Source organism: Nannobrachium achirus (genome assembly GCF_963921795.1).
Source record: "Nannobrachium achirus genome assembly, chromosome: 2".
Lineage (NCBI taxonomy): Eukaryota > Metazoa > Chordata > Actinopteri > Myctophiformes > Myctophidae > Nannobrachium > Nannobrachium achirus.
The window spans coordinates 1,322,007-1,344,727 of NC_137811.1; the positions used below are offsets into that span (position 1 = coordinate 1,322,007).

Below are 22,721 nucleotides of genomic sequence, written 5' to 3' on the forward strand. Positions count from 1 at the left end.
CTGATCACATGACTTACCAACGGCTGGTGTTGAGTTCTAGGTTAAAGGTGATACACCATGCATTTAAAAAGTATTTATGTCATATTGTTTATGTCCCAAAAAACGTTTTTCAACGTTTATGACGTCACAAACGGCAGCAAATCTGGACAGCCTGTCTTGAGAACCCGTGGGATGCTTTTAACCAGAGAAAGACACAATGGTCTGAAATGGGACTTTGTGAGGATAGAAGGTGCTAGTGGGACCCCAAAAAAAGGTTTTAAAATAGGAAAAGTGAATTTTCATATGTATCACCTTTAATAAGTTAAGTGTTGAGTTCTAGGTTAATAAGTTAAGTGTTGAGTTCTAGGTTAATAAGTTAAGTGTTGAGTTCTAGATTAATGAGTTAAGTGTTGAGTTCTAGGTTAATAAAGCTAAGTGTTGAGTTCTAGGTTAATAAGTTAAGTGTTGAGTTCTAGATTAATGAGTTAAGTGTTGAGTTCTAGGTTAATAAAGCTAAGTGTTGAGTTCTAGGTTAATAAGTTAAGTGTTGAGTTCTAGGTTAATAAGTTAAGTATTGAGTTCTACATTAATAAGTTAAGTGTTGAGTTCTAGGTTATTAAGCTAAGTGTTGAGTTATAGGTTAATAAGTTAAGTGTTGAGTTCTAGGTTAATAAGTTAAGTGTTGAGTTATAGGTTAATAAGTTAAGTGTTGAGTTATAGGTTAATAAGTCCCCCCAGGAATCCGTGTTCACAGAATTTATCACGAAATCCGATTTCTCGGCAATTCGCAGACTCTTCTGCCGTCCGCAGAATAACAGTCGCAAGTGGCGGCAGAGCGGCGGGAGTACTTATTACTACTATTATAAAACGATTTGAAATTGGAGCATATTTGACGAAGTTATGGACATTTTAAACTTGTTGCACCATAAACCCCAAAGTGCTTAAAAAGCCATTTGAATGCCAGGAACATTTTTACACCTCTAGGTAGCCAGAAGTGGGTGTGACAATGGGAGGGACAATAGGTACTTGTCTACACCCCTAAATCACTCCCCCCCAAGTCAAACCACCTCCACAGTTTTATAGCTGTCAACTTCAAATGTTGTACTTTTATTCCACTACAATTATTTAAAACTACTAGTTATTTAGTAGACAAGATTTAGATTATTATTGCAAAACATATACATTACCCACTTAGCAGATCTTGTACTTGTACTTTGCAAAGCTGCTATAACACATGCACCTACCCATAAGGGTCTATTTGGTTCCTATCATTTAGATGGCACACATCATGTGTTGGTCTACTTGTAATCTTAATGTCAAGGACCCCCAAATGGACACATTAGCACGTGGACCCCCACTTGAAAAGATACGCCAGGGACCCCCATTTGAATGTCCAAGGCTCTATCATTGATTCTCAACCATTTACATTTCAAGGACCCCCAGTTTGTCATGCATCAGAATCTGCAGTGTATACGGAACCAAATGGACCCATTCCATGTGTACCCATACCCATAAGGGTCAATTTTTTTGGTTCCTATCATTTAGCTGGCGACCCCCTAAAACTCCCTCAAGCACTTAGAGAACCAGTGCTCTAAATGTGTAGTCCCAGTTTTGCAATAAAAAACGGGCGCCCCCGCAATGTATTACCTTTTAGTTTGGCACGTTTTGAACTTCTGAAGGTACAGGGAAAAGTGTTGTGTATATCCAATCCATTGGTGCATTTTTAATATAAATCCAAACTTTGCGTTTCTCCACTGGAATTATATCCATCACGTTGATTTGTTTACAGTCGGTGGTCGCGGTTGTGAGCGTCACCGTAAATAGCAGATCTCCAAGTTTACAACCGATCGAAATGCAACATGTTGCTGGCTTGTAGATCTGTGTTTTTCCCCGCAGGACAGAGAAGGCAGCTTTTAGTTTTTTTCTTCTTCTTTTGGTTGTAGACTACTGCGTTATTCAGAAGCCTACTCACTTTTGAACGAATGATTTGTAAACGCTGAGTAAGTGAGTTCAGAGTCACTCAGCAGGTTATTTATTTAATGCTTAAGCAAGTGAAACAATTAATAACTTTAGGACCGAAACATCGACCGATTCAAGCGGTGTGTGCTCATGCAGTGAGGAGGAGGAGGAGGAGGAGGAGGAGGAGAGCGTTAGAATGAGCCTTGACGCTATGTTACCAATGAGCCCTTACGAGGCAGGAACGGCTGCGCACCCTCTCGTCTGCATGTAATAAACACAAAATACGGTTCGTTACTCAACAAAACAAAGACGGCGTAAGGGTGATGGAAGCCTACTTTACTTAGTGGGAACACTCAGAAACCCCCACCTCACGTCTAAAATACACTTTAATACACTTTTTTACCAGAGAATAAAGTTTTTCACCGGAGGTTTTAGTTACTCCACACCGCCCTCTACAGATCTTGTCAATAGAAATGTCCATTGACCACATTTTGCCTTCCGGTGAAATATTATGTTCTCTTGATAAAAAAGTGTATTTTAGACGCGATGTTGGGGACTCTGAGTGTTCCCACTAAGTAAAGTAGGCTTTCAACTCCCCAAATCCGTCTTTGTTTTGGTGAGTAGCGAAACTGTATCTTTTATTTTCACTACAGACGAGTGAGCGTGCCGCCTGTATTGCCAGCACAAGGACTCATGATGACATAGCGTTTTCAACATGCTGCTTCGATTTTCCACGTTTTCTTTGTGCGTCCAAGAGCGACTGAGATCACGATGTAGGCTATACATAAAAAAAGACATCCTTCCAGAATACTGTCTTCAGCAAACCGTTAACATTAGCGAGATGAAGTTAGTTACTGTGTGTAGACTGTTTACAACCAGATAGCACGCTGTATGGGCGTGCTGAAATACGAGACAATGCATTCCTTAGACCAATCGCGCTACCGTGAAATCGCTATGCAAATCTAAAGAGCTCCATTCTCCGCCTCCTAAAACAGCAGTAAAACTCTCCCAAAGCAAGGCAACTTTGCTACACTAATGTTGCCATTTAGCGACCTTAACAAAGATATCGTATGGAATGAAAACCCTCTAATATATTCAAACTGTCTTAAATATAAAAAAACGAAAAACAAAGCAAAAAATAAACCAATCTTATTTTCGCATTTTCTGACTTTTAAAAACGGCGACATATGGACCTTTCCACCAGCACCAGTCACAAATGTAAGAACTTAACCAAAATGTCAACCCTAATACTTATGAACAATAACTATAACACAGAGATATCTGGTTTGTAAGGCCAGCCATCCTGACTCGTATGGAAGGCTATGGGGTCTCCTTGAGAGCTGGCTAATGAATATGATTATAGACTATAGGAGTCGTGTCGGGGAGATAGGCCAAGAGTAGAGCATCTGCTTGCATCAGAGCTCGGGGACTGCCCATAAGTCCGAAGGTTCATTAGTCCTACATCTCATTAGTCCGAATTTAGCTAGGGTTACCTAATGAGCTGTAGGAACAAAGAGGTTTCGGACCAATGCCATGGCACCCTGAGCTCAAGGTGTAATGGCCACCCTTTATATAGTGCTTGGCGCATATATGGAGCTACAGTTGTCTCTCATTCAGTTTGACCCTTTTCATACCATGTACCAGGCATGGCTTGCTGAGTTAAAGCCACTGGTGTCCACTAGGGGGAGTAGAGAGCTATGTAAAAATACTGCACACAGCAACGAGGAGCAGTTGAGTAAAGTACTGACATTTTATACTGAAGTAAAAGTATCAATACTGCAATGTAGAAATACTCTGATTGTTGGGTCGCCCGCTGGTCAAGGCCATACCACCTAAAGCTCAGTGTAGCCTGACAGCTTGTCGCTGGATCAATTCCCGAGCCCGTCCAGATTTGCTGTGTGATATTTCCCATCTCTCTCCCCATTTCCTGTCAGTCTACTGTCCTGTCAATAAAGGCATAAAAGCCCTAAAACATAAATTTAAAAGAAATACTCTGTTTTCAAACGTTTACAACTCGAACTGTGTTTATTTCCTGTGCTTGGTGTGTTTTAGCAATGAATTGCCATGAATTGCCTTATTTTGTTCCAATCTAGACCACAGCACTTTTTTTATCTGACATTCCATTAATACATTATTGCGACCGTAGGTCGCATTTACTATCAAAACCTCCACCGGCTGTCCGTGCGTCAGTCAGTCCGTCAGTCACACGTCACACTTTTGCCCTGCTCATATCTCCACAACCGTTGCCCCCATCCACGCCAAATCTTGCACACACACTCCTGACCTGCCAAACTACTACCTCCAAGGACCCCCGCAGCTCCAGGGACCCCCAGGTCCCTGGGGGACCCCCAGGTCTAATTTTGCCCTGCTCCTATCTGCACAACCGTTGCCCCCATCCATGCGACATTTTGCACACACACTCCTTACCTGTCAAACTACAACCTCCAAGGACCCCCGGAGCTCCAGGGACCCCCAGGACCCTGGGGGACCCCCAGGTGTAAAAAATGACCAAATGTGCAAAAATGACCAAATGACCACCCCAACGGGGCTGCTCACGGGGAATTCCTGGGGACCACCCACTCCTGGTGCTCCAGAACGGATGCAAAAGTGGTGGCGCCCCCAGTGGAGGACCCCCTCCACTGCAGCTCACATAAAATGCCGTAACTCCTACAGATTTTGCCCTAAAATCACGAAAATTTTTGGGAAAGATTTGGGGAAAAACACATTTTTGCCCTATTTGTGGAGATAAGCGACCTACGGTCGCTTATCTCCCGATTAGGGAGTCTTACTGGTAGCAAGACCCTGGTGTAGGGGTAGGATTTAAGCATATTTCTTGCTTCTAGTTGTGTACTTGCTGGTTCGATTCCGGGAGGAGGTTTGACTGTAATTTAACCAGTAAGACTCCCTAATCTGGAGATAAAATTTAGAAGGCAATGGTAGCCAATCAGGAGGGAATATGGGAAATGGGACAGATCCATGTTGATGACATGACTTTAGAGATACTGTGTACCGTGTTGCATAATTTTAGGGAAAAATCTGTAGGAGCAGTGTCCAAAAATGTGTTTAGCAAGAATCAGCCTCATGGTGGAGCTACAGTAGAAGAGGGCCATGTGAGAAATAAGGGCGGAGATATGAGTAGGGCAAAAGTGTGACGTGACGTGTGACGGACAGACTGACAGACTGACTGACTGACTGACAGCCGGTGGAGGTTTTGTATTATAATGTCTTTGTAGATTGGCTATTTTCAGTCTGTTTTTTATCTTCAGTCACCGTCATGACGCTAAACCAGCCCTGTTGGGTATAAATTGATCTAGCGTGAGGGGGAACGAGATATCAAAAACTTCAGGGAGACCATGACACCTGAATTGTTCAGTGCGATCTCTTTTGATACATGTATGGATACTGTACGGTGGCAAAGTGATGTCATGTCTAAAATGTCAGCGGTTGTTGGAAAAATGGTAGGATATCTGTTGCATAGACATAGAAAGGTAGACACCTCCTTCGGCTAGGGGGCGTATGCATTGAGCAACTAAGGGAATCTTCATCGTTTCCGTGTTCATTGCTTCCGCATGCGTCACACATACTGAAGTCGGTAAGCCAATCAGAGGCAGGTGGGGGCTGGTCTTTACGTATGCAGCCCGTAAGAACAGCTGAGCAGCGCAACATCGGAACTGGCTCTGTTGAATTGAATTGTGGTCCTTGGATAAGTCACGGAAAAGACACGCTGTGATTGGCCAGTAGTCACTTTGACTGACAGCGTTCCCTTAGTTTTTCCAGGAAGTCCGGACTAGAACTTTTGCACATCGCTCCATCTGTTGGGTATACATGAGTTGATTTGTTTCACCAGTCCTCCATCCTACTGCCCAAGCCACTAAGGTCAGTGGTTTGATGTTTGTTTTAGCAGTCTTAGAATGTAGCAAGAGAGCTGCGTTTTTCTTTTATCAGAATGCAAACAACATTATTTCACTCTGATAGTGAGATATAATCATTTCTAAACATACTGTTGTATCCTAAAATAAACGTTTAGAAACAAACCTACAAGTTATTTAATCCATCATTTTAGGATATGTGGGGTTTATTTCAATTGGGGTCCTTTTTTAAAACTCATACAACATTGAATGACAGAAAAATAACATTCCATATATGTGTCGACAGCTGGCTTAATGTTGTATCTATTTATATTTACATTACTGATGTATGTAATTCACCTTTTTGAAGAAACAAAACACCCCTCCCCTACTGTGATGATTGGACCACAGCGTCCGACATGTTGGCCCCGCCTCCCATTGGCAGGGCTGTATTAACCATTGGGCCAGTGGGGCCGTTGCCAGGGGCCCTTGGCTCCTAGGGGCCCTTTGGGGAACTGGGCCACGTGGTCATTAACACATCGGCTGCCCCACCAGGTGGCGCCAGGCATCCCCTCTGAGTGCCCCCATAGCACTTCCATAGGAGAATAAGAGGCCATGTTGCGTCAATGCATGCGTGATGACGTCACTTGGTCACATGAGCGCAGACAGGATGTTATTGTGTAACTTACTGTATAGACCAGTGTAGATTCATAGCTGTTCATTGCCGATCAAATTTGGACATTATGCTGCATGCGGCCACAGTTTTAGCCATAAAACAAACATCGGAGATAAAGGGCTTTAAAGATGGGGAAATGCATTGGAGTATACGGACAAAAACGCCCGCGCGATGCTCTCAGCGTCGACTCGAAGCGACTAGCGGCTAATGGGCTACATCCAGGCGCAGCCCCAATGTAACGGTGAGATATAAAGTTAATACTGTAAGTACAGTAAACACGTCAACGCGTCGTGGGCCTCCAGCGACATCAAAGAAATTGACGCGTAGACACCACATGGGCACCCGCTGTGTTAACAATTAACTAAAGTTAAATGTATAGGTTAATTAAAAATCAAATGTGTGGGGCCCCTCCTCTGTTGTCTACAGGTGCTTTCTTTGCCCAGATGATCATCATGGCTTAAAATCTGAGCTGGGTAGTGCGAGTTGGGAGGGAGGGGGGTTATAGTGGAGGGTCGGGGGGGCCCTAAAAAAGTATAGGCCAGGGGCCCTCACTGGGGTTAATCCGTCCCTGCCCATTGGATCATGGATTCAGCTTTGTTTCAGATGATGATTAGTGACATTAATATCAAGAACATTTATATTACAATAATGCCATGGTGAAACGTTGCTGCTGGGGGACCTGCGACAGTGATTTGCCATTTGTCGCTGTACATGACAAGTGCCTAGTCAAAACGATGTCCAGTGATAAATTGACTGATAGATTAAGTTAATCCATAGTGCTTCTTGATATACACATATGTGTATTTTGTTTGTTAAAATGGGTATGTCATGCATATTTTCCCAGTTTATATGACAAGACTTGATGAAACTCACGTAAAAGGTATGTACCATATAGAGTACATGGATCTCCATATATGGGTACCAGGGGTCTCCATATATGGGTACCAGGGGTCTCCATATATGGATACCAGGGGTCTCGATCAATCACCGATCCGATCAAGTTATTATTTATATATTATTTATGTTTTCTAAATGTTAATGTTTTAACTTTAATTAATTAATTCACTCATGAATTCATTTATATATTTGCCTTATAGTTATTTACCAGCATTACTATGTGTTTATTTTCATAGCAGTAACTAATTATTCCTTCAGCACTGTGGAAATCAATACCCCAAAATGGCCTCAAGTGGGCATACTGAACGGCTGGTTGATCGGATGCACCGATCGGATTGGATCGGTGAATTTACCTTTTGATCTAAACCACCGATTATCGCCGATCACGCTTTGATCGGCCCGATCCGATCCATTGCCGATTGATCGGTAACATCTCGGAACACAACAGGACAGCCAATAAACGGAGGCGAAACTTTGGTGATGCGCGCTCCCCGACACAAAATAAAACGGTGACAGGGAGAATCAGTCTTGGTGAACATACACGTGGCGTAAAAAACATGGTTGCTATGGTAAACAGTTGGTTAGTAGGGTAAACCTTCAATGATTTTGACATCTTGTTACTAATCTGTCGGTAGATAATGCCGGTCTTATATAAGGGTCATTTGTGTACGGTGTGATGTCATACTGATGTCAGCAGTGTGACAGGATTAGGGAGTCTTACTGGTGTACTAGGAGGAACACAACAGGACAGCCTGTAAACGGAGGAGAAACTTTGGCGATGCGCTGATTGATTTCAGCGCTACCCGACGCAACATAAAACGAGAGACAGCCGCTGATCGGACCGTCCGTGTCCGGACGGAGCAAGCGGACACGGACGGGGACTGAGCGGGAGCTGATGTGTGAGCGGGAGCTGATGTGTGAGCGGAGGCTGATGTGTGAGGACGGGCTGTGAGCGTGAGTGGGAGCGGACGCACGGACGGACGCTCGGACGGACGCTCGGACGGACGGACGGCCGGACGGACGGCCGGACGGACGGACGGACGCTCGGACGGACACTCGGACGGACACTCGGACGGACGCTCGGACGGACGGACGGACGCTCGGACGGACGGACGCTCGGACGGATGGACGCTCGGATGGACGCTCGGACGGACGGATGCTCGGACGGACGGACGGACGGACGGACGGACGGACGGGCGGGCGGGCGGGCGGACGGACGGACGGTGTCGTGTAGTGGATACCGCACTGGACTTGATTAAGAGTCCTTAACCTTAATTGGTGCTTCCTTCACCAAACAGGACCTTCACCGTTCCTCTCATTCTTTCTCTTTCTCTCTCCCTCCCCCTCTCTTTGTCTTTGTCATACGCGGGGAGTTAGCTGTGGTTTGAGCTCAATCTGGCTGGCATAGAAGGATCCGGGTTCAAGTCGTTTATAATCAGCGTCAGATTAACATTATATTCTTATTGCATGCATCTTTTCATAAACTGAACTCGGGGGATCTGTCCTCGATCCCTCCATCTCTATCATGTTACAGAACATGTCGCTACGGCGCTATCGCGCTACCTTTCCCCGGACGTGAGAGAGAAAGAGAGAGAGAGAGAGAGGGGTGAATTTGAGCGATACGTTCCTGGTCAAACGAGCATGACTTTGCATGGAGAGAGAGAGAGAGTGAGGATAACAGAGTTTTTGGGCAAAGAAATGTGAGAGCAGTGGTGGGAAAAGTACTCAGATCTTTACTCAAGTAAAAGTATCAATACTAGAATGCAGAAATATGTGTTACTAGTAAATGTCTGGTATTCAGAATTTACTTGAGTAAAGTATAAAAGTATTTCCATCAAAATGTACTTTAAGTACAAATAGTAGCCTAAAAGTACTCATGAAGTAGCCATCTTTCATTTCAAATTGTTTTCAAAATGTATAAAATAGGCTAATAATTTGAAAATAGCAGATCTACAAGCTCACAATGTAGTGTATTGGAAACTGGAAATACTCAAGTAAGAACACATTATTTGATCTACTGGCTTGAAGGCCTGTCTTGTGAAAGGTGTTTCAGGTATTGACAGGCACACTCTTAAAAGAGATGGGTCAAAAACATCCCAAGTTGGTTTATTTAGGTAACCCAACGCGCAACGCTTTTTTTAGACCAGCCCAACATGGGTTATTGCAGACCAGCAGGGTTAAGGCTGTGACCCTGCATGTTGGGTTGGGATTGTACAACCAAGTAATGGGTTAAAAGTGACTTTGCTGTTGGGTTAACGTGTTACTGCTGATGGGTTGGGATCTTACACCCAAAAATGGTTTCAAAGTGACCTTGTTGTTGGGTTGGAATCGTACGTCCAACCACTTTAAATCTATTCATTTTTTTTACATCACTTACTTCAATGATCTTTTTCATGCTTAATCTACTCAAGGAAGAATGCATGCTGAGTAAATTATGCATTTAGTCATGACAATTTTGAACACAACAGATTATGTGGTGCTTCACTTTATTTAAAAGAATAGCACCCCTGTTTGTATGTGTCAGTCTGGACCATCTTAGTCATGGTTTGTTTTTTGTGTTTTTGCAATGCACTAACTCATGCATTGGGTAAACTCGAATTCAAAAGCCTATACCAACACTTGGGTTATGAACTCAATGCATTTTATCTGATGATGTGGGTGGGCCATCCATAGCCCAACAGATGGTTTACTAATTTTAAGTATCCATAGCCCAACAGATGGTTTACTAATTTTAAGTATTTTGAATCCAATGTTTGGTCAAACTGACCCAACCTTGTGCAGTTGACAGCTAGTGGGGGAGTGGTTGGGGGAGTGGTTAGAGGTGGGGTTAACTACTATGTCACTCCCATTTTCTGGGACCTGAAAAGGTGTTAAAATGAGAAATCTTTGAAGGGCATTTTCTCTCCTTTGCTGTTTCTGGACCAACACGTTTCAAATAATCGTATCTTCTTCAAATATTGTCCAATTTCAATGAATGATACATAATATGAAAGCTTACATTCTGTACTTTCATGAAATGTAAAAAGTAGAAAAATGACCATGGCCCCATTGTGTCTCAAAACATCATGAGCGGTCACATTTGAAAAGAGAGTATTTCTACATTGCAGTATTAGTTTTTCCACCACAATTCTTGACATAAAAAAATAAATAAAAAAATAAAAAACATACTCAACTCAAATCACTCAGAATCAGTGTGAGGTGTGATATTCAAGTAAAGTGATTTGAAAAGGAAATGGGACAAACTGAACGAGAGACTACTGTATAGGTCGTCCTGGTCCAGATATGGAGTTTGTGAGGATAGACTTTGTGAGAAGTGTCGGGTATCTCCATATATGGAGTTTCAACATTCAATGATGACCTATCAACTGCCTGTATAACATGATAGTAATTAAAGTATGATGTTTATTGATCACTATGTATGTGAAGGTACTGAATGACTGTTTATTTATCACTATGTGAAGCTACTGAATGTTTATTTATCACTATGTTGAAGGTACCGAATGACTGTTTATTTATCACTATGTGAGTGAGATTAAGTCATGCAAAGGTAATGGTGGTAAAGGTAAGGGTTAATGGCATACAACACTATATTATGACATGTATTACAGCATTAGATGAAAAACTGACTTGAAGCAGCAATTTGTAAACTCCTATATATTGCTGTTATTATTTTTATGATATGCAATAGTCTTTTTAATGTGACAAGCAGTTGTTAATCATAGTGAATCATATTAGTTAGTAATCTACAATAGATGTCTTCACACAAAGTGGTCATAGTGAATCATATTAGTTATAAACTCATTGATTGCCAAAACTGTTAAAACATCATCTATAGCTGCCCTTGCCAGCGATTCTGAACGTTTTCACTTACCTTTGAAAGATCATAGAATATTATGCAGTGCCACAATCCACCTACGGGTGGTCTCAAAAGACATACAGGGGTCTCCTAGAGTTTGGAAGATAAAATGGTCCGGTGGTGATAATCCGCAGAGTTTTGTAGAATGTACCTTGTTTTCTCCAAAAAGCAGCAGTAAAACAAAAGTAATTCTTCTTGTTTCTTTTTTCTTCAGCTCTCCAGGTTCAACCAACAGTCCACACAACAGGTAAACAAACACCAACAAATGACTAAATAGTTCTCAGGGCTGGTTCTGTCCCAATTGCTGCCCTAAGCAAGCTTTCTACAGCACTCAAACAAATTATGCCAGAGCACCTGGTAAACCTAGTAAAAAAATAAAATATAAAATAAAAAAGAAAGAAAGAAGTAAGAAAAAAAACATGAAAGAAGTGTCAAAATCTCTACCTTTTTGCCAGACCCAGGGGGTCGGCCTACATAAGGCTTTGTCGGTCGGTCTGTCGGTCGGTCTGTCGGTCTGTCGGTCTGTCGGTCCCTCTTTTCCTCCTCTGCCTGTCCCTCTTTTCCTCTGCTCATCTGCCCCTCCCTTCCCTTGCTGGGCTGATTGCCTTGAGTGCCGTCACCTGTACAGGACCAGCTGAGTTGAGTTGGCTGACGAGCTGCTGACACTATAAATTCCTCAGCCCATCTCCAAGCTCACAAACATTTCCAGCTGCTCAGCCTATACAATCCTGTGTGTTCATGTGTTAGTTCAGTGCCATACTAGTGAAAACAGCCGATCTACAAGCTCACTACGCTTTGTTGCTGAGACTATAAAATCCTGTGTGTTCATGTGTTAGTTCAGTGCCATACTAGTTTTCATTGCGGGTCTGGCACGTCCAGGTGACCTGGTCTAGTTTCCCAACAAAAGGAGTGAATGCCAGCCTAGCCTTGGGCTCAAACACAATAGATAAACATGTTATGAAGCGATAGAGCGTTATATAAAACAGACAAAATGCACTTTATTTGCAGTCGCACCCATACAATCATGAAATGATGATTAATCTGTTTTTGACGGTCCAATGTCACCACAACACTAGAGACATTCTTTCTGTCTCCAATGCTCTCTTCAGGGGCGGTCCGTGGGGGGGGGGGCAAGCAGGGCCATTGCCCAGGGCGGCACTTGGGGGGGGGGGGGGGGGGGGGTGGGTGGCGTCATGATGATGAGGGGGGGAAAAAATGCTGCTGGCCTGCTACTAGGCTGCAAGTTCTGCCCTGCAAACATAAGATCAACTCTCAGGTTCTGTTCAAGCACAAACTAGTGACATGACCTGTTATGCCATTCTCATATAGCCTATATGATATAGCCTGTTATACAGTAGATATATTCTCAGATCATTATAGCCAACCCTTGTTTTCCATACTTTAGCTAACTAGCCAAAGTTCTGATTGCATGCAGAATCATTTTTGCATGTAGGCTAATCATGTTCATACTTCACCCATTCATAATAGTCCTATACTGCTTCTTTTTTCTCCTGTTCTACTTCCTATGTATATATGCTTGACTCCTCTTGCGCATTTGCTTGAGCACTGCTGCTATTGATTAGTAATTATATATTCTGCACACCTGCACACATTTAAGCTGTGGAGCGTAGGAGGCGCCCCCGCGATTAGGCCAAAATAACCACTAAAAAACATCCAAAAGGGGGGGGGGGGGCATCACTGCTGGTTCGCCCAGGGCGCCATATAGCCTGGGACCACCACTGGCTCTCTTTGTCTTTTGTCTCTGTGGTACCCCACTCACCCGTTAGTTGGATGTTATTGTATTCAATCTGTGGTACCCCACTCACCCATTAGTTGGATGTTATTGTATTCAATCTGTGGTACCCCACTAACCCATTAGTTGGATGTTATTCCGCTAATAAAACTAGTCTTGACATGATTTCATTGTTCATACATTCTTTGGGGGATGGACATGATACACTAATCTAAACACTAGCTTATCAAACATGGATTTTAAGGATGACAAAACTTTAATTGATTTATACATTTATTTCTTACTTACCGATTTCAGTTCTGACTTTTAGGTGAATAAAACCATAATTTACAGCTACAACCTTTCCTACATGTTTAGTAAGCTAGTATTAAGCAAACCCGATGGTAACATAATCCATATACTGACCTATTTAATATTGGATTCATAACAAAATGATGGTTATTCATTGATTGATTGATTGATTGATTGATTGATTGATTGATTACTTTATTAAGGTCTGCAAACAGAAAAGCACAGGGCAGTTCAATACAATTGGTCTGCTATGAGGATTTAAACCATAGAAAGCACTATTAGTCCGAGCGTTTCAGGCAAACATCGTGCACTTTATGAAAGAAGCATGAAATTTGGCACACAGTTAGAACATGCCATATGGAACATTTTTGGCTATAGGGGCATCGCAGATTTGTCTTGGGAAACTTGTGGGAGCCAATCAAAGTTGCTCTCATAGACTTTACTATAGAGTCAAATAATACAAAAATTAAATATGCTTTAAGTAGCATGTGAGGGGTCAAACTAGGTGTTATTAGGGATTCTGAATCCAATGAAAGCATTTGTTTTGCACGAAAAACATTCCTTTCCGAGAAACGGCCGCCACAAACCTTGAAAAGTGATGACTCATCACTAAACCATAGTTATATGGGGTCCGTTTTTAGCCCAAGGAATGTTTTTCCTGCAAAACAAATGTTTGCATTGGATTCAGAATCCCCCAAAACACTCTACAGTAACTCTACTCTACAGTAAAGTCTATGAGAGCCCAACTTTAATTGGCTCCCACAAGTTTCCCAAGACAAATCTGCGATGCCCCTATAGCCAAAAATGTTCCATATGGCATGTTCTAACTGTGCGCCAAATTTCATGCTGCCCGAAACGCCTGGACTATATGGCTTTGATATTGACCCCCCTCCCAAAAATCTGTACGACGGCCCTGCTTGTAGACCAGTATTTAGTCAGGTATATGGGTATCTTAGTGGTGTAGTGTATCTTGTAGACCAGAAGTCTGTTGGTGTTGCTCAGCACTCACACATTATAGATTGTAGACAGAAAGTATTCAAATCAAAGCAATATTACTTTTTACAGTTTATTCTCTTGTCTGTGTACAGAGTCTGTTGGTGTCAGGTTGGTGGGAGGAATCAGTAACTGTACGGGTACACTGGAGGTGAAATACCAGGAAGAGTGGAGACCAGCGGCTGATTTTACATCTGACTTGAACCTGAAGTCATCATCTGTAGTGTGTAGACAGCTGAACTGTAGCTCTGCTGTTGACACTAAATGGACTTCTGGTTCTGCACGTAAGCCTGTATGGATGATGACATCTTCCTGTAATGGATCTGAGACGTCACTTGGAGAGTGTGTAACAATGCAGTCTGGTAGATCTGTGGAAAGACAAGAGGTGATCTGTTCAGGTAACAAACAATGACTTCAACATTGACACAAATCTATACAGTATCTTTTTTAATCTACCTACAGTATGTGTCCGTCTGTCTGTCTGTCTGTCTGTCTGTCTGTCTGTCTGTCTGTCTGTCTGTCTGAGGTTTGAGAAATGTACAAACTTATATTAAACTTCATGTTCCATCCTCCATGTTGTCCAGCCCTGTTCTCCCAGTGTGGCAGAGCTGAGCCTGCCGCTGCCAGCAGGATCTTGGGAGGCAGAGGGTCTGCTCCTGGGACTCATCCATGGCAGGTGTCTCTGCAACGCAGAACCAAAGGTTCATCTGAGGACTTCAAACATCACTGTGGAGGAGTCCTCATTGCATCCTGCTGGGTCCTCACTGCTGCTCACTGCATGTAAGCTGCTCTGTATTCACTGCTGCTCACTGCATGTAAGCTGCTCTGTATTCACTGCTGTTCACTGCATGTAAGCTGCTCTGTATTCACTGCTGCTCACTGCATGTAAGCTGCTCTGTATTCACTGCTGCTCACTGCATGTAAGCTGCTCTGTATTCACTGCTGCTCACTGCATGTAAGCTGCTCTGTATTCACTGTTGTTCACTGCATGTAAGCTGCTCTGTATTCACTGCTGTTCACTGCATGTAAGCTGCTGTATTCACTGCTGCTCACTGCATGTAAGCTGCTCTGTATTCACTGCTGCTCACTGCATGTAAGCTGCTCTGTATTCATAGATTTCTGCTGCTCACTGCATGTAAGCTGCTCTGTATTAATAGGTTACTGCTGCTCACTGCATGTAAGCTGCTCTGTATTCACTGCTGCTCACTGCATGTAAGCTGCTCTGTATTCACTGCTGCTCACTGCATGTAAGCTGCTCTGTATTCACTGCTGCTCACTGCATGTAAGCTGCTCTGTATTCACTGCTGCTCACTGCATGTAAGCTGCTCTGTATTAATAGGTTACTGCTGCTCACTGCATGTAAGCTGCTCTGTATTCACTGCTGCTCACTGCATGTAAGCTGCTCTGTATTCACTGCTGCTCACTGCATGTAAGCTGCTCTGTATTCACTGCTGCTCACTGCATGTAAGCTGCTCTGTATTCATAGGTTTCTGCTGCTCACTGCATGTAAGCTGCTCTGTATTCACTGCTGCTCACTGCATGTAAGCTGCTCTGTATTCATAGGTTTCTGCTGCTCACTGCATGTAAGCTGCTCTGTATTCATAGGTTTCTGCTGCTCACAGCATGTAAGCTGCTCTGTATTCATAGGTTACTGCTGCTCACTGCATGTAAGCTGCTCTGTATTCATAGGTTACTGCTGCTCACTGCATGTAAGCTGCTCTGTATTCATATCTTATGGTCATGTGTATGGATGGGTATCCGGTTATGGTTCTGCTTATTGGTTCCGGTTCCTAACAGTTCCCAATTCCAAATGGTTCAACGAGCAGAACCTCCTGTAAATGAACAGGAGGTTAGGAGTTAATCTAGTATAGCCCACTCACCAAGGGTTCTTGGGTACCTATGGTTGTCTGATTTAAAAGAAGATTGACTTTAACATAATTGTACAAAATCCCCTCCTCCCGTTCGTGACTATATACTACAGCGTGCTCACTGTCATGTGAAGCTCTACCAATTGATTCCCTATTGATTCCCACTCCCATTGATTCCCTATTGATTCCCACTGCCATTGATTCCCTATTGATTCTCTCTCCCATTGATTCCCTATTGATTCCCTATCCCAGGCAGAAGTCTGTCTGTTAATTTCCAATGGTGGCGGAAACATTACCCTAGTACTCATTTTAGGCAGGAACATTCACGTCAAGAAGGTTTAACCATTTATTGCATAAATGGAATACAGGTCAAGCATATTTAACCGTTTATTGCATTTAATGGAATACAGTTAATATTGGCGTTTGAAGGGCTCCGCGTTCGGAGATGCTCCCTGAATTTTGTGTAGGCTTTTCTGAGCATGCTAAGCAAAATCAGGGAACGCATAACAACCCCCCAAAACTAATGAAGCTTGCTCTCTGTCTTGGCAGAGCTCGGCCATCCCAGAGAGCGCATGAAAACCCCCCAAAACGCGGAACCCAACACCACATAAAACCTGGTCAGTCACACTGCTAAAAGACTGCAGAGTCTTTTACCATAAAGAAGTCATTCTACGCTTAGCAGTAACTATGTGTAACAGCCGGTAGCTGTGATCTCTACGTTGATTTTTATCTCATGCAAAAAGATTAAGGCTGGGACTTTAACTGATTAATTGCGATTAATTAATTATAGAAAATTAACGCGATTAAAAAAATTAACGCATTTTAATCGCACTTAGTTTTTTCACCACAGAACCTTCAGTTTCGGGCATACCGATCATAGCGATGCACCAACCAAGAAGAGACAACAAACGCAAAGGGAGAAGTAGCCGATCAGAGCGCTTTGCTTGGCCCAGTGGATGCGAAATTTAGATTTAAAAAACTCACTTGTTGATTCACTCGTACAACAAAATGTGTTTTACTTGAAAAAATGCTTCTCAGGTCAAATATCGACGTGCGAATAAAATGCGATTAATTGCGATTAATTAATCACAGAGCCTGTAATTAATTAGATTAAAAATTTTAATCGCATCCCAGCCCTAAAAAAGATACAGCTGCATCTTAAAAAGAGAGATCTGGAGATTTTTTGTTTGTAAAGCCTTCTTTTATGGTAAATCCAGAAGCGAGGAAAAATGAATGGAATCAATCAGTGACCCGTTTCTGCAGCAAAAAAAACCCAATATCAAAAATCCTTCCATTAAAAAACAAACAAAGCTCCAGTGTGCTATCAAAGCCTGTAGTTCCATTATCTGTTGAGACCAGTTCAAAAAGTTCCCTGTACAGTGAGAAAATTAACTTTATAAAATGCTTCCGGTGTAAATAAACTGTGCACGAAAAGGGAGCGCGCTTGGCCAGGCGTGTGCATTCTCAGCCATGCTCGTTCGTGAATGTGCCCTGTTGTTTTGAGGTTGCGTCATCAACGCAAGCAGGCACCAGCTGTTTATGGAGAAATGAAAGCTACTAGAGATGGGATTTATGGCTGTATGAGGTGAGCCGGATTCATGGAATCGTTCATTTTAAAGAGCCGTTCAAAAGATTCAATTCGTTCACGAACGTCCTATCTCTACAACGAGCATAGCTGAGAACCATGAATCAGGCTCACCTCATACAGCCATAAATCCCATCTCTAGTAGCTTTCATTTCTCCATAAACAGCTGGTGCCTGGTTGCGTTGATGACGCAACCTCAAAACAACGGGGCACATTCACGAACGAGCATGGCTGAGAATGCACACGCCTGGCCAAGCGCGCTCCCTTTTCGTGCACAGTTTATTTACACCGGAAGCATTTTATAAAGTTAATTTTCTCACTGTACAGGGAACTTTTTGAACTGGTCTCAACAGATAATGGAACTACAGACTTTGATAGCACACTGGAGCTTTGTTTGTTTTTTAATGGAAGGATTTTTTATATTGTTATTTTGCTGCAGAAAGGGGTCACTGATTGATTCCATTCATTTTTTTCCCTCGCTTCTGGATTTACCATTAAAGAAGGCTTTACAAACAAAAAATCTCCAGGAGTCATAAACATCACAGGGTAAGTAAAACGATAGAATAAATGTCATGTCTTGGGTGAACTACTCCTTTAATACAAATACATACTCAGTAGTTCCAACCTGCTTACTGAGTAAAATCAGCATTAGCTGTTATGATTAGCAGCCATGTTAGCTGCCTCCTGAGAAAGAGGCATAGGCCTAAGCTCTATTAGAAGTGAACAAGCGCAATAGCATCAGAATATCATCCATGCATGATAGCAATAATAGCATACACCTGTTTAAAGCAGGATGGGAATACCGGCCAACATGTTGGATTGGCTGCTGAACTAGCTGGTGTTTGCAGAGTGTAGCCCTGTGATTAAAGGTTTAAGAAACCAGTGTGGCATCTGCTGGAGACAACAGCACTGGAAGCTGGGGCAGGAACAACAGTTCACATACTGTTCTAGCAGCACAAATCACAGCCAATTCCATCATGGTTCAGGGTGCACTGTAGAGCAAAGCATGCTGTTAGCTTATGTTGCTACAAACAATTTGAAGCTTCCACTACTACCACTGTTAGCATATGCTATAACTGTTGAAATGTTTTTCTTCTGAGAAGCAAGCATGCTAGTAATACATTTTTAGACGAGACCTGTTCAAGTTATGAGTAGTAGTAAAACACGTAAATGAGAACTAATGAAGTAGTGGCATTGTGATAGCTGTAGTTAGCATTAGCATAATACTGTTAACAGTAGTATAGAGATAGCAACAGAGATAAAGCAGGTTAGCATTGCTGTTGAAGCAGCACGGTAGTAAGCTATCTAAGCAGAACCAAATGGTATCACCAAGCTTTTGAGCCGACCGGAGAGTAAAGCAGCAGCAGCAAGCAGAAATGATTCCGAAGCATCGGAAACCAAGCATTGGTAGAGAAGCAAGCCATATTTAAAGGAGCCTTCCCTACTGATTGAGCTTTGATTGGAGTATGGCAGTCATGTGACCTAATGACCAGCAGATATGTTAATGAGGTATGAGAACAGAGCTGACAGACATCTGACTACAGCTGAGCAGCGACTTGACTCCCATGTCCTGCATAAACTAACACTGAAGCTTCATATAAAGTTACAGGGCTGCCAAGTCTCACACTTTGAGCGTGAGAGTCACGCAATTTAACCTCTTCTCACGCCACACGCCACACATGGCATTTCTCACGCATTTTTACAGCAATCCCACCGACCTCTCCCGAAAGTTGCGGGGGTTTTCTCACTCGGTAAAAGTCGCACAGAGAATTCTAAGCGCAGTGAATGCAGCTGCTCTGCTCCTCCACTCTCTCTCCCCTCTACACATACACACATGCAGGGCAGGCGACGGAGCGAGAGAGAGAGAGCTCTACAGACGGCGGTTGCTTGGATCAGCGGGGCCGGGGGTCGCGCCGCCCCCGCGGTGGAGAAACACACTTGCTCCGTGAGTAAACGCTGGGCGATATTTCACAAAGATGACCACAATCCAGCTCTTGCCTCCCGCGAGCGCATGCACGAACGAGCCCACGCGCAATCATTTCATGGGTTACTATATCCACTTGTCTTCAACCCTAATATCCCCATATTCTGTGGAGGGCTTTATAGTCGGGGGCCTAAGGGAGATGACATGGTAATCTCGCGCTAATTAGTCTAAAAGCGCGAAATTTTGCACAGATGTAGCCCAGGGTATGCTCTAATGATTTAGCTAGGGCGCCCGAGTCGGCGACCTTCGGGGTCGCCACAGCGGCCAAATCAAGTTGGGCTCCCATTGACTTTCTATACAGGAGGAAAATACCCAGAAAAACACTTTTTTTCTTGGTATTTAAGTTGGATTTGAGGGGTCTAACTAGGGGTTTGTAATGATGCTGAATCTATTGCAAGCAATTGTTTTGCACAAAAAACATTCTGGCCCAAGAAAACGATGGTTTAGTGATGAGTCATCACTTTTCAGAGTTTTTTGGGTGTTTTCTGGAGCTGTGGCGACCCCGAAAGTCGCTGACTCGGGCGCCCTAGCGAAATCATTAGAGCATGCCTTGGGCTACATCTGTGCAAAATTTGGCGCTTTTAGACTGATTAGCACGAGAAAAAAAAACCAAAGGCCTCCGACTAACATGAATGCTCACCCATACATGCATCGTTTTCTGATGCCATTTCTAGCCCAAGGAATGTTTTTTGTGCAAAACAAATGCTTGCAATGGATTCAGCATGATGACAAACCCCTAGTTAGACCCCTCAGATCCTACTTAAATACCCAGAAAAAAATGTTTTTCTGGGTATTTTCCTCCTGTATAGAAAGTCAATGGGAGCCCAACTTGATTTGGCCGCTGTGGCGACCCCGAAGGTCGCCGACTCGGGCGCCCTAGCTAAATCATTAGAGCATGCCCTGAGCTACATCTGTGCAACATTTCGCGCTTTTAGACTGATTAGCGCGAGATATCCTTAAGTCCCCCGACTATTAGAAGAGATAGGGCGGTTTGCACCAACACTACCAACACTACTACTCTACTAGAGGGAAGAATCCCAGTAGCCCAGTGGTTCTCAACGTGTGGGACCCCCAGGGAGGTCCCCAAATTATTTTGTGGGGGTTGCCATATGATTAACTTAATGTGCAACATTGTTTTCTCACTCAACAGTAAACAAACCAACATAAAGTGTAAGTGTATAGGCCTAGAGGGTATCTGCACATTTCTAAAGTGACAATTTAATGACTTTTTAATAGCTCTAAAATGACAAATTAAACATTGGCCAAATTGTCAAGTAGCCTATTAGAGGCAGACATTTTGAAAATAGCAGATCTACATTCTCACATGCATCTGCTATTTTCACTGTAGAACTGTGTTATACAAAATGTTGCCTGAACTCTTATAGGGTGGAGGGGTCCCCAGTTAAAATATGATTATTTTGGGCGCAGTCTGAAAAGGTTGAGAACCACTGAAGTAGCCTACTGATGAGACTTTTAAATGTTTGATAAATACACAGTGCTGTCAAACAAGTCTATGGAGCTATCTATGACATCTATTAAGATTTAATTTGCAACAGAATTTTGATACAATAATGTAATGGGGGTCCTGCTTCATCTCCCTTTAGCTAAGGGGCAGTGCCTGCCTGGCAAACAGCCAGTAGCCACAAATCAAAATATAAAAATAGAAATGATTGTCCAGGATATTTTATCAGCTGCTATAGTAACAACAACAACAACAATAATTATTATAATAATTATAATTAATAGAAAATATGTTTAAAATGGGTCGTTGGTTTGTCTGGAGCCCTGCAGCAGTGTTCACTGTTCAGCCTGTAGGTTAGCTGCACTTTATCAACCATTCCAGCCCAAGGACCGCAGGTATTAAAATAAAAAAATAAACCATAGAAACCCGGGAAAAACATGGAAAACCCCCCAAAAAACTGATTTTTTCGTGAGGGTACCCCCAAGGCCCCCCCCAAAGTCTCACTCCCAACTTTTTCTGAAACTTGGCAGCCCTGAAGTTACCTAGTAGTAAATAAAGTTTCCCCAGGACTATAATATGTTGCCAACCACATCATAATAACTAGATAGATGCAATTGAAATTACAAGTGTGGTTGCTGACGTGACTATTTTCTGCAGTAAGCTAACTGTCATGTGAAGCTCCACCAATTGATTCCCTACTGATTCCCACTCCCATGGATTCCCTATTGATTCCCACTCCCACTGATTCCCTATCCCTGACAGAAGTCAGTCTGTCTGTCAATTTCCAATGGCAGCAGAAAGGTTACCCTAGTAGCCTACTCAATAAAGTTACCCTAGTAATAAATAAAGTCTCCCCAGGACTATAATGTGTTGCCCTATTGGGCAACCACACTAACAATAATACTATAATGTTCAGCAACAGCTCCATGGAGATGCAGGTGGTCTTGGGGGGAGTTTACCTTAAGAAGATGATAGAAGAGTCTGACCAGGTCATCCCTGTGGTGAGAGACATCCTTCACCCTGATTACCGAGTAACAAAGACGCCTGATGGGCGGCTCATCGCTCTCCATAATGATGTTGGTGAGTGAATCTATGGATGTAAATATGAAGAACTCAAACAACGCAGTTCAATATTGTCTCAGGCAGTGAGGTAACCTATTGTAGAATGTGGTTCAACATACCAGTAAGACACCCTAAGGGCGAGAAGGGTGCGCGCAGATGGGCGTGTGCACGCATCCGCCTGGGTGACAGCAGACTGCTGGGTGAGCGCTGGTGCTTTGGCATGGGATCAACTTTTACCAGACCTGGTTGGTTGTTTAAGTTGGCCAAAATGTGGCCATATTTCCCAAATATGAAGATTTATACTTCATATTCAATATGAAGAAACATCATAGATGTTTGACATATATTGTAGACTACATGAGACTGACACAATATGTCCATATGGCATTCCCAGATATGGGCTATGCCCATATATAGGCATTCCCAGATATGGGCTTACTATTGATGACACAGGGATCTCCATATAAAAGGGATTCTATTAGTGTGATTGCCCTAATAGGGCATCATC

At 43.0% G+C, this 22,721-nt stretch overlaps 1 protein-coding gene across 6 annotated transcripts in view; it reads left to right on the forward strand.

Moving 5' to 3' along the window:
- Nucleotides 1-22,721, forward strand: part of LOC308294081 (uncharacterized protein) — a 54,376-nt gene that overhangs the window by 26,354 nt on the left and 5,301 nt on the right. For 4 of the 6 annotated variants that reach the window (XM_080736800.1, XM_080736802.1, XM_080736797.1 and 1 more), the window contains 4 exons: nt 11,430-11,462; nt 14,348-14,650; nt 14,837-15,032; nt 22,068-22,231. In XM_080736800.1, coding sequence (XP_080592926.1) covers nt 11,430-11,462; nt 14,348-14,650; nt 14,837-15,032; nt 22,068-22,231 — 696 coding nt within the window. The remainder of the gene's footprint in view (nt 1-11,429; nt 11,463-14,347; nt 14,651-14,836; nt 15,033-22,067; nt 22,232-22,721) is intronic. The other 2 variants (XM_080736799.1, XM_080736801.1) reach the window with 2 other exon arrangements.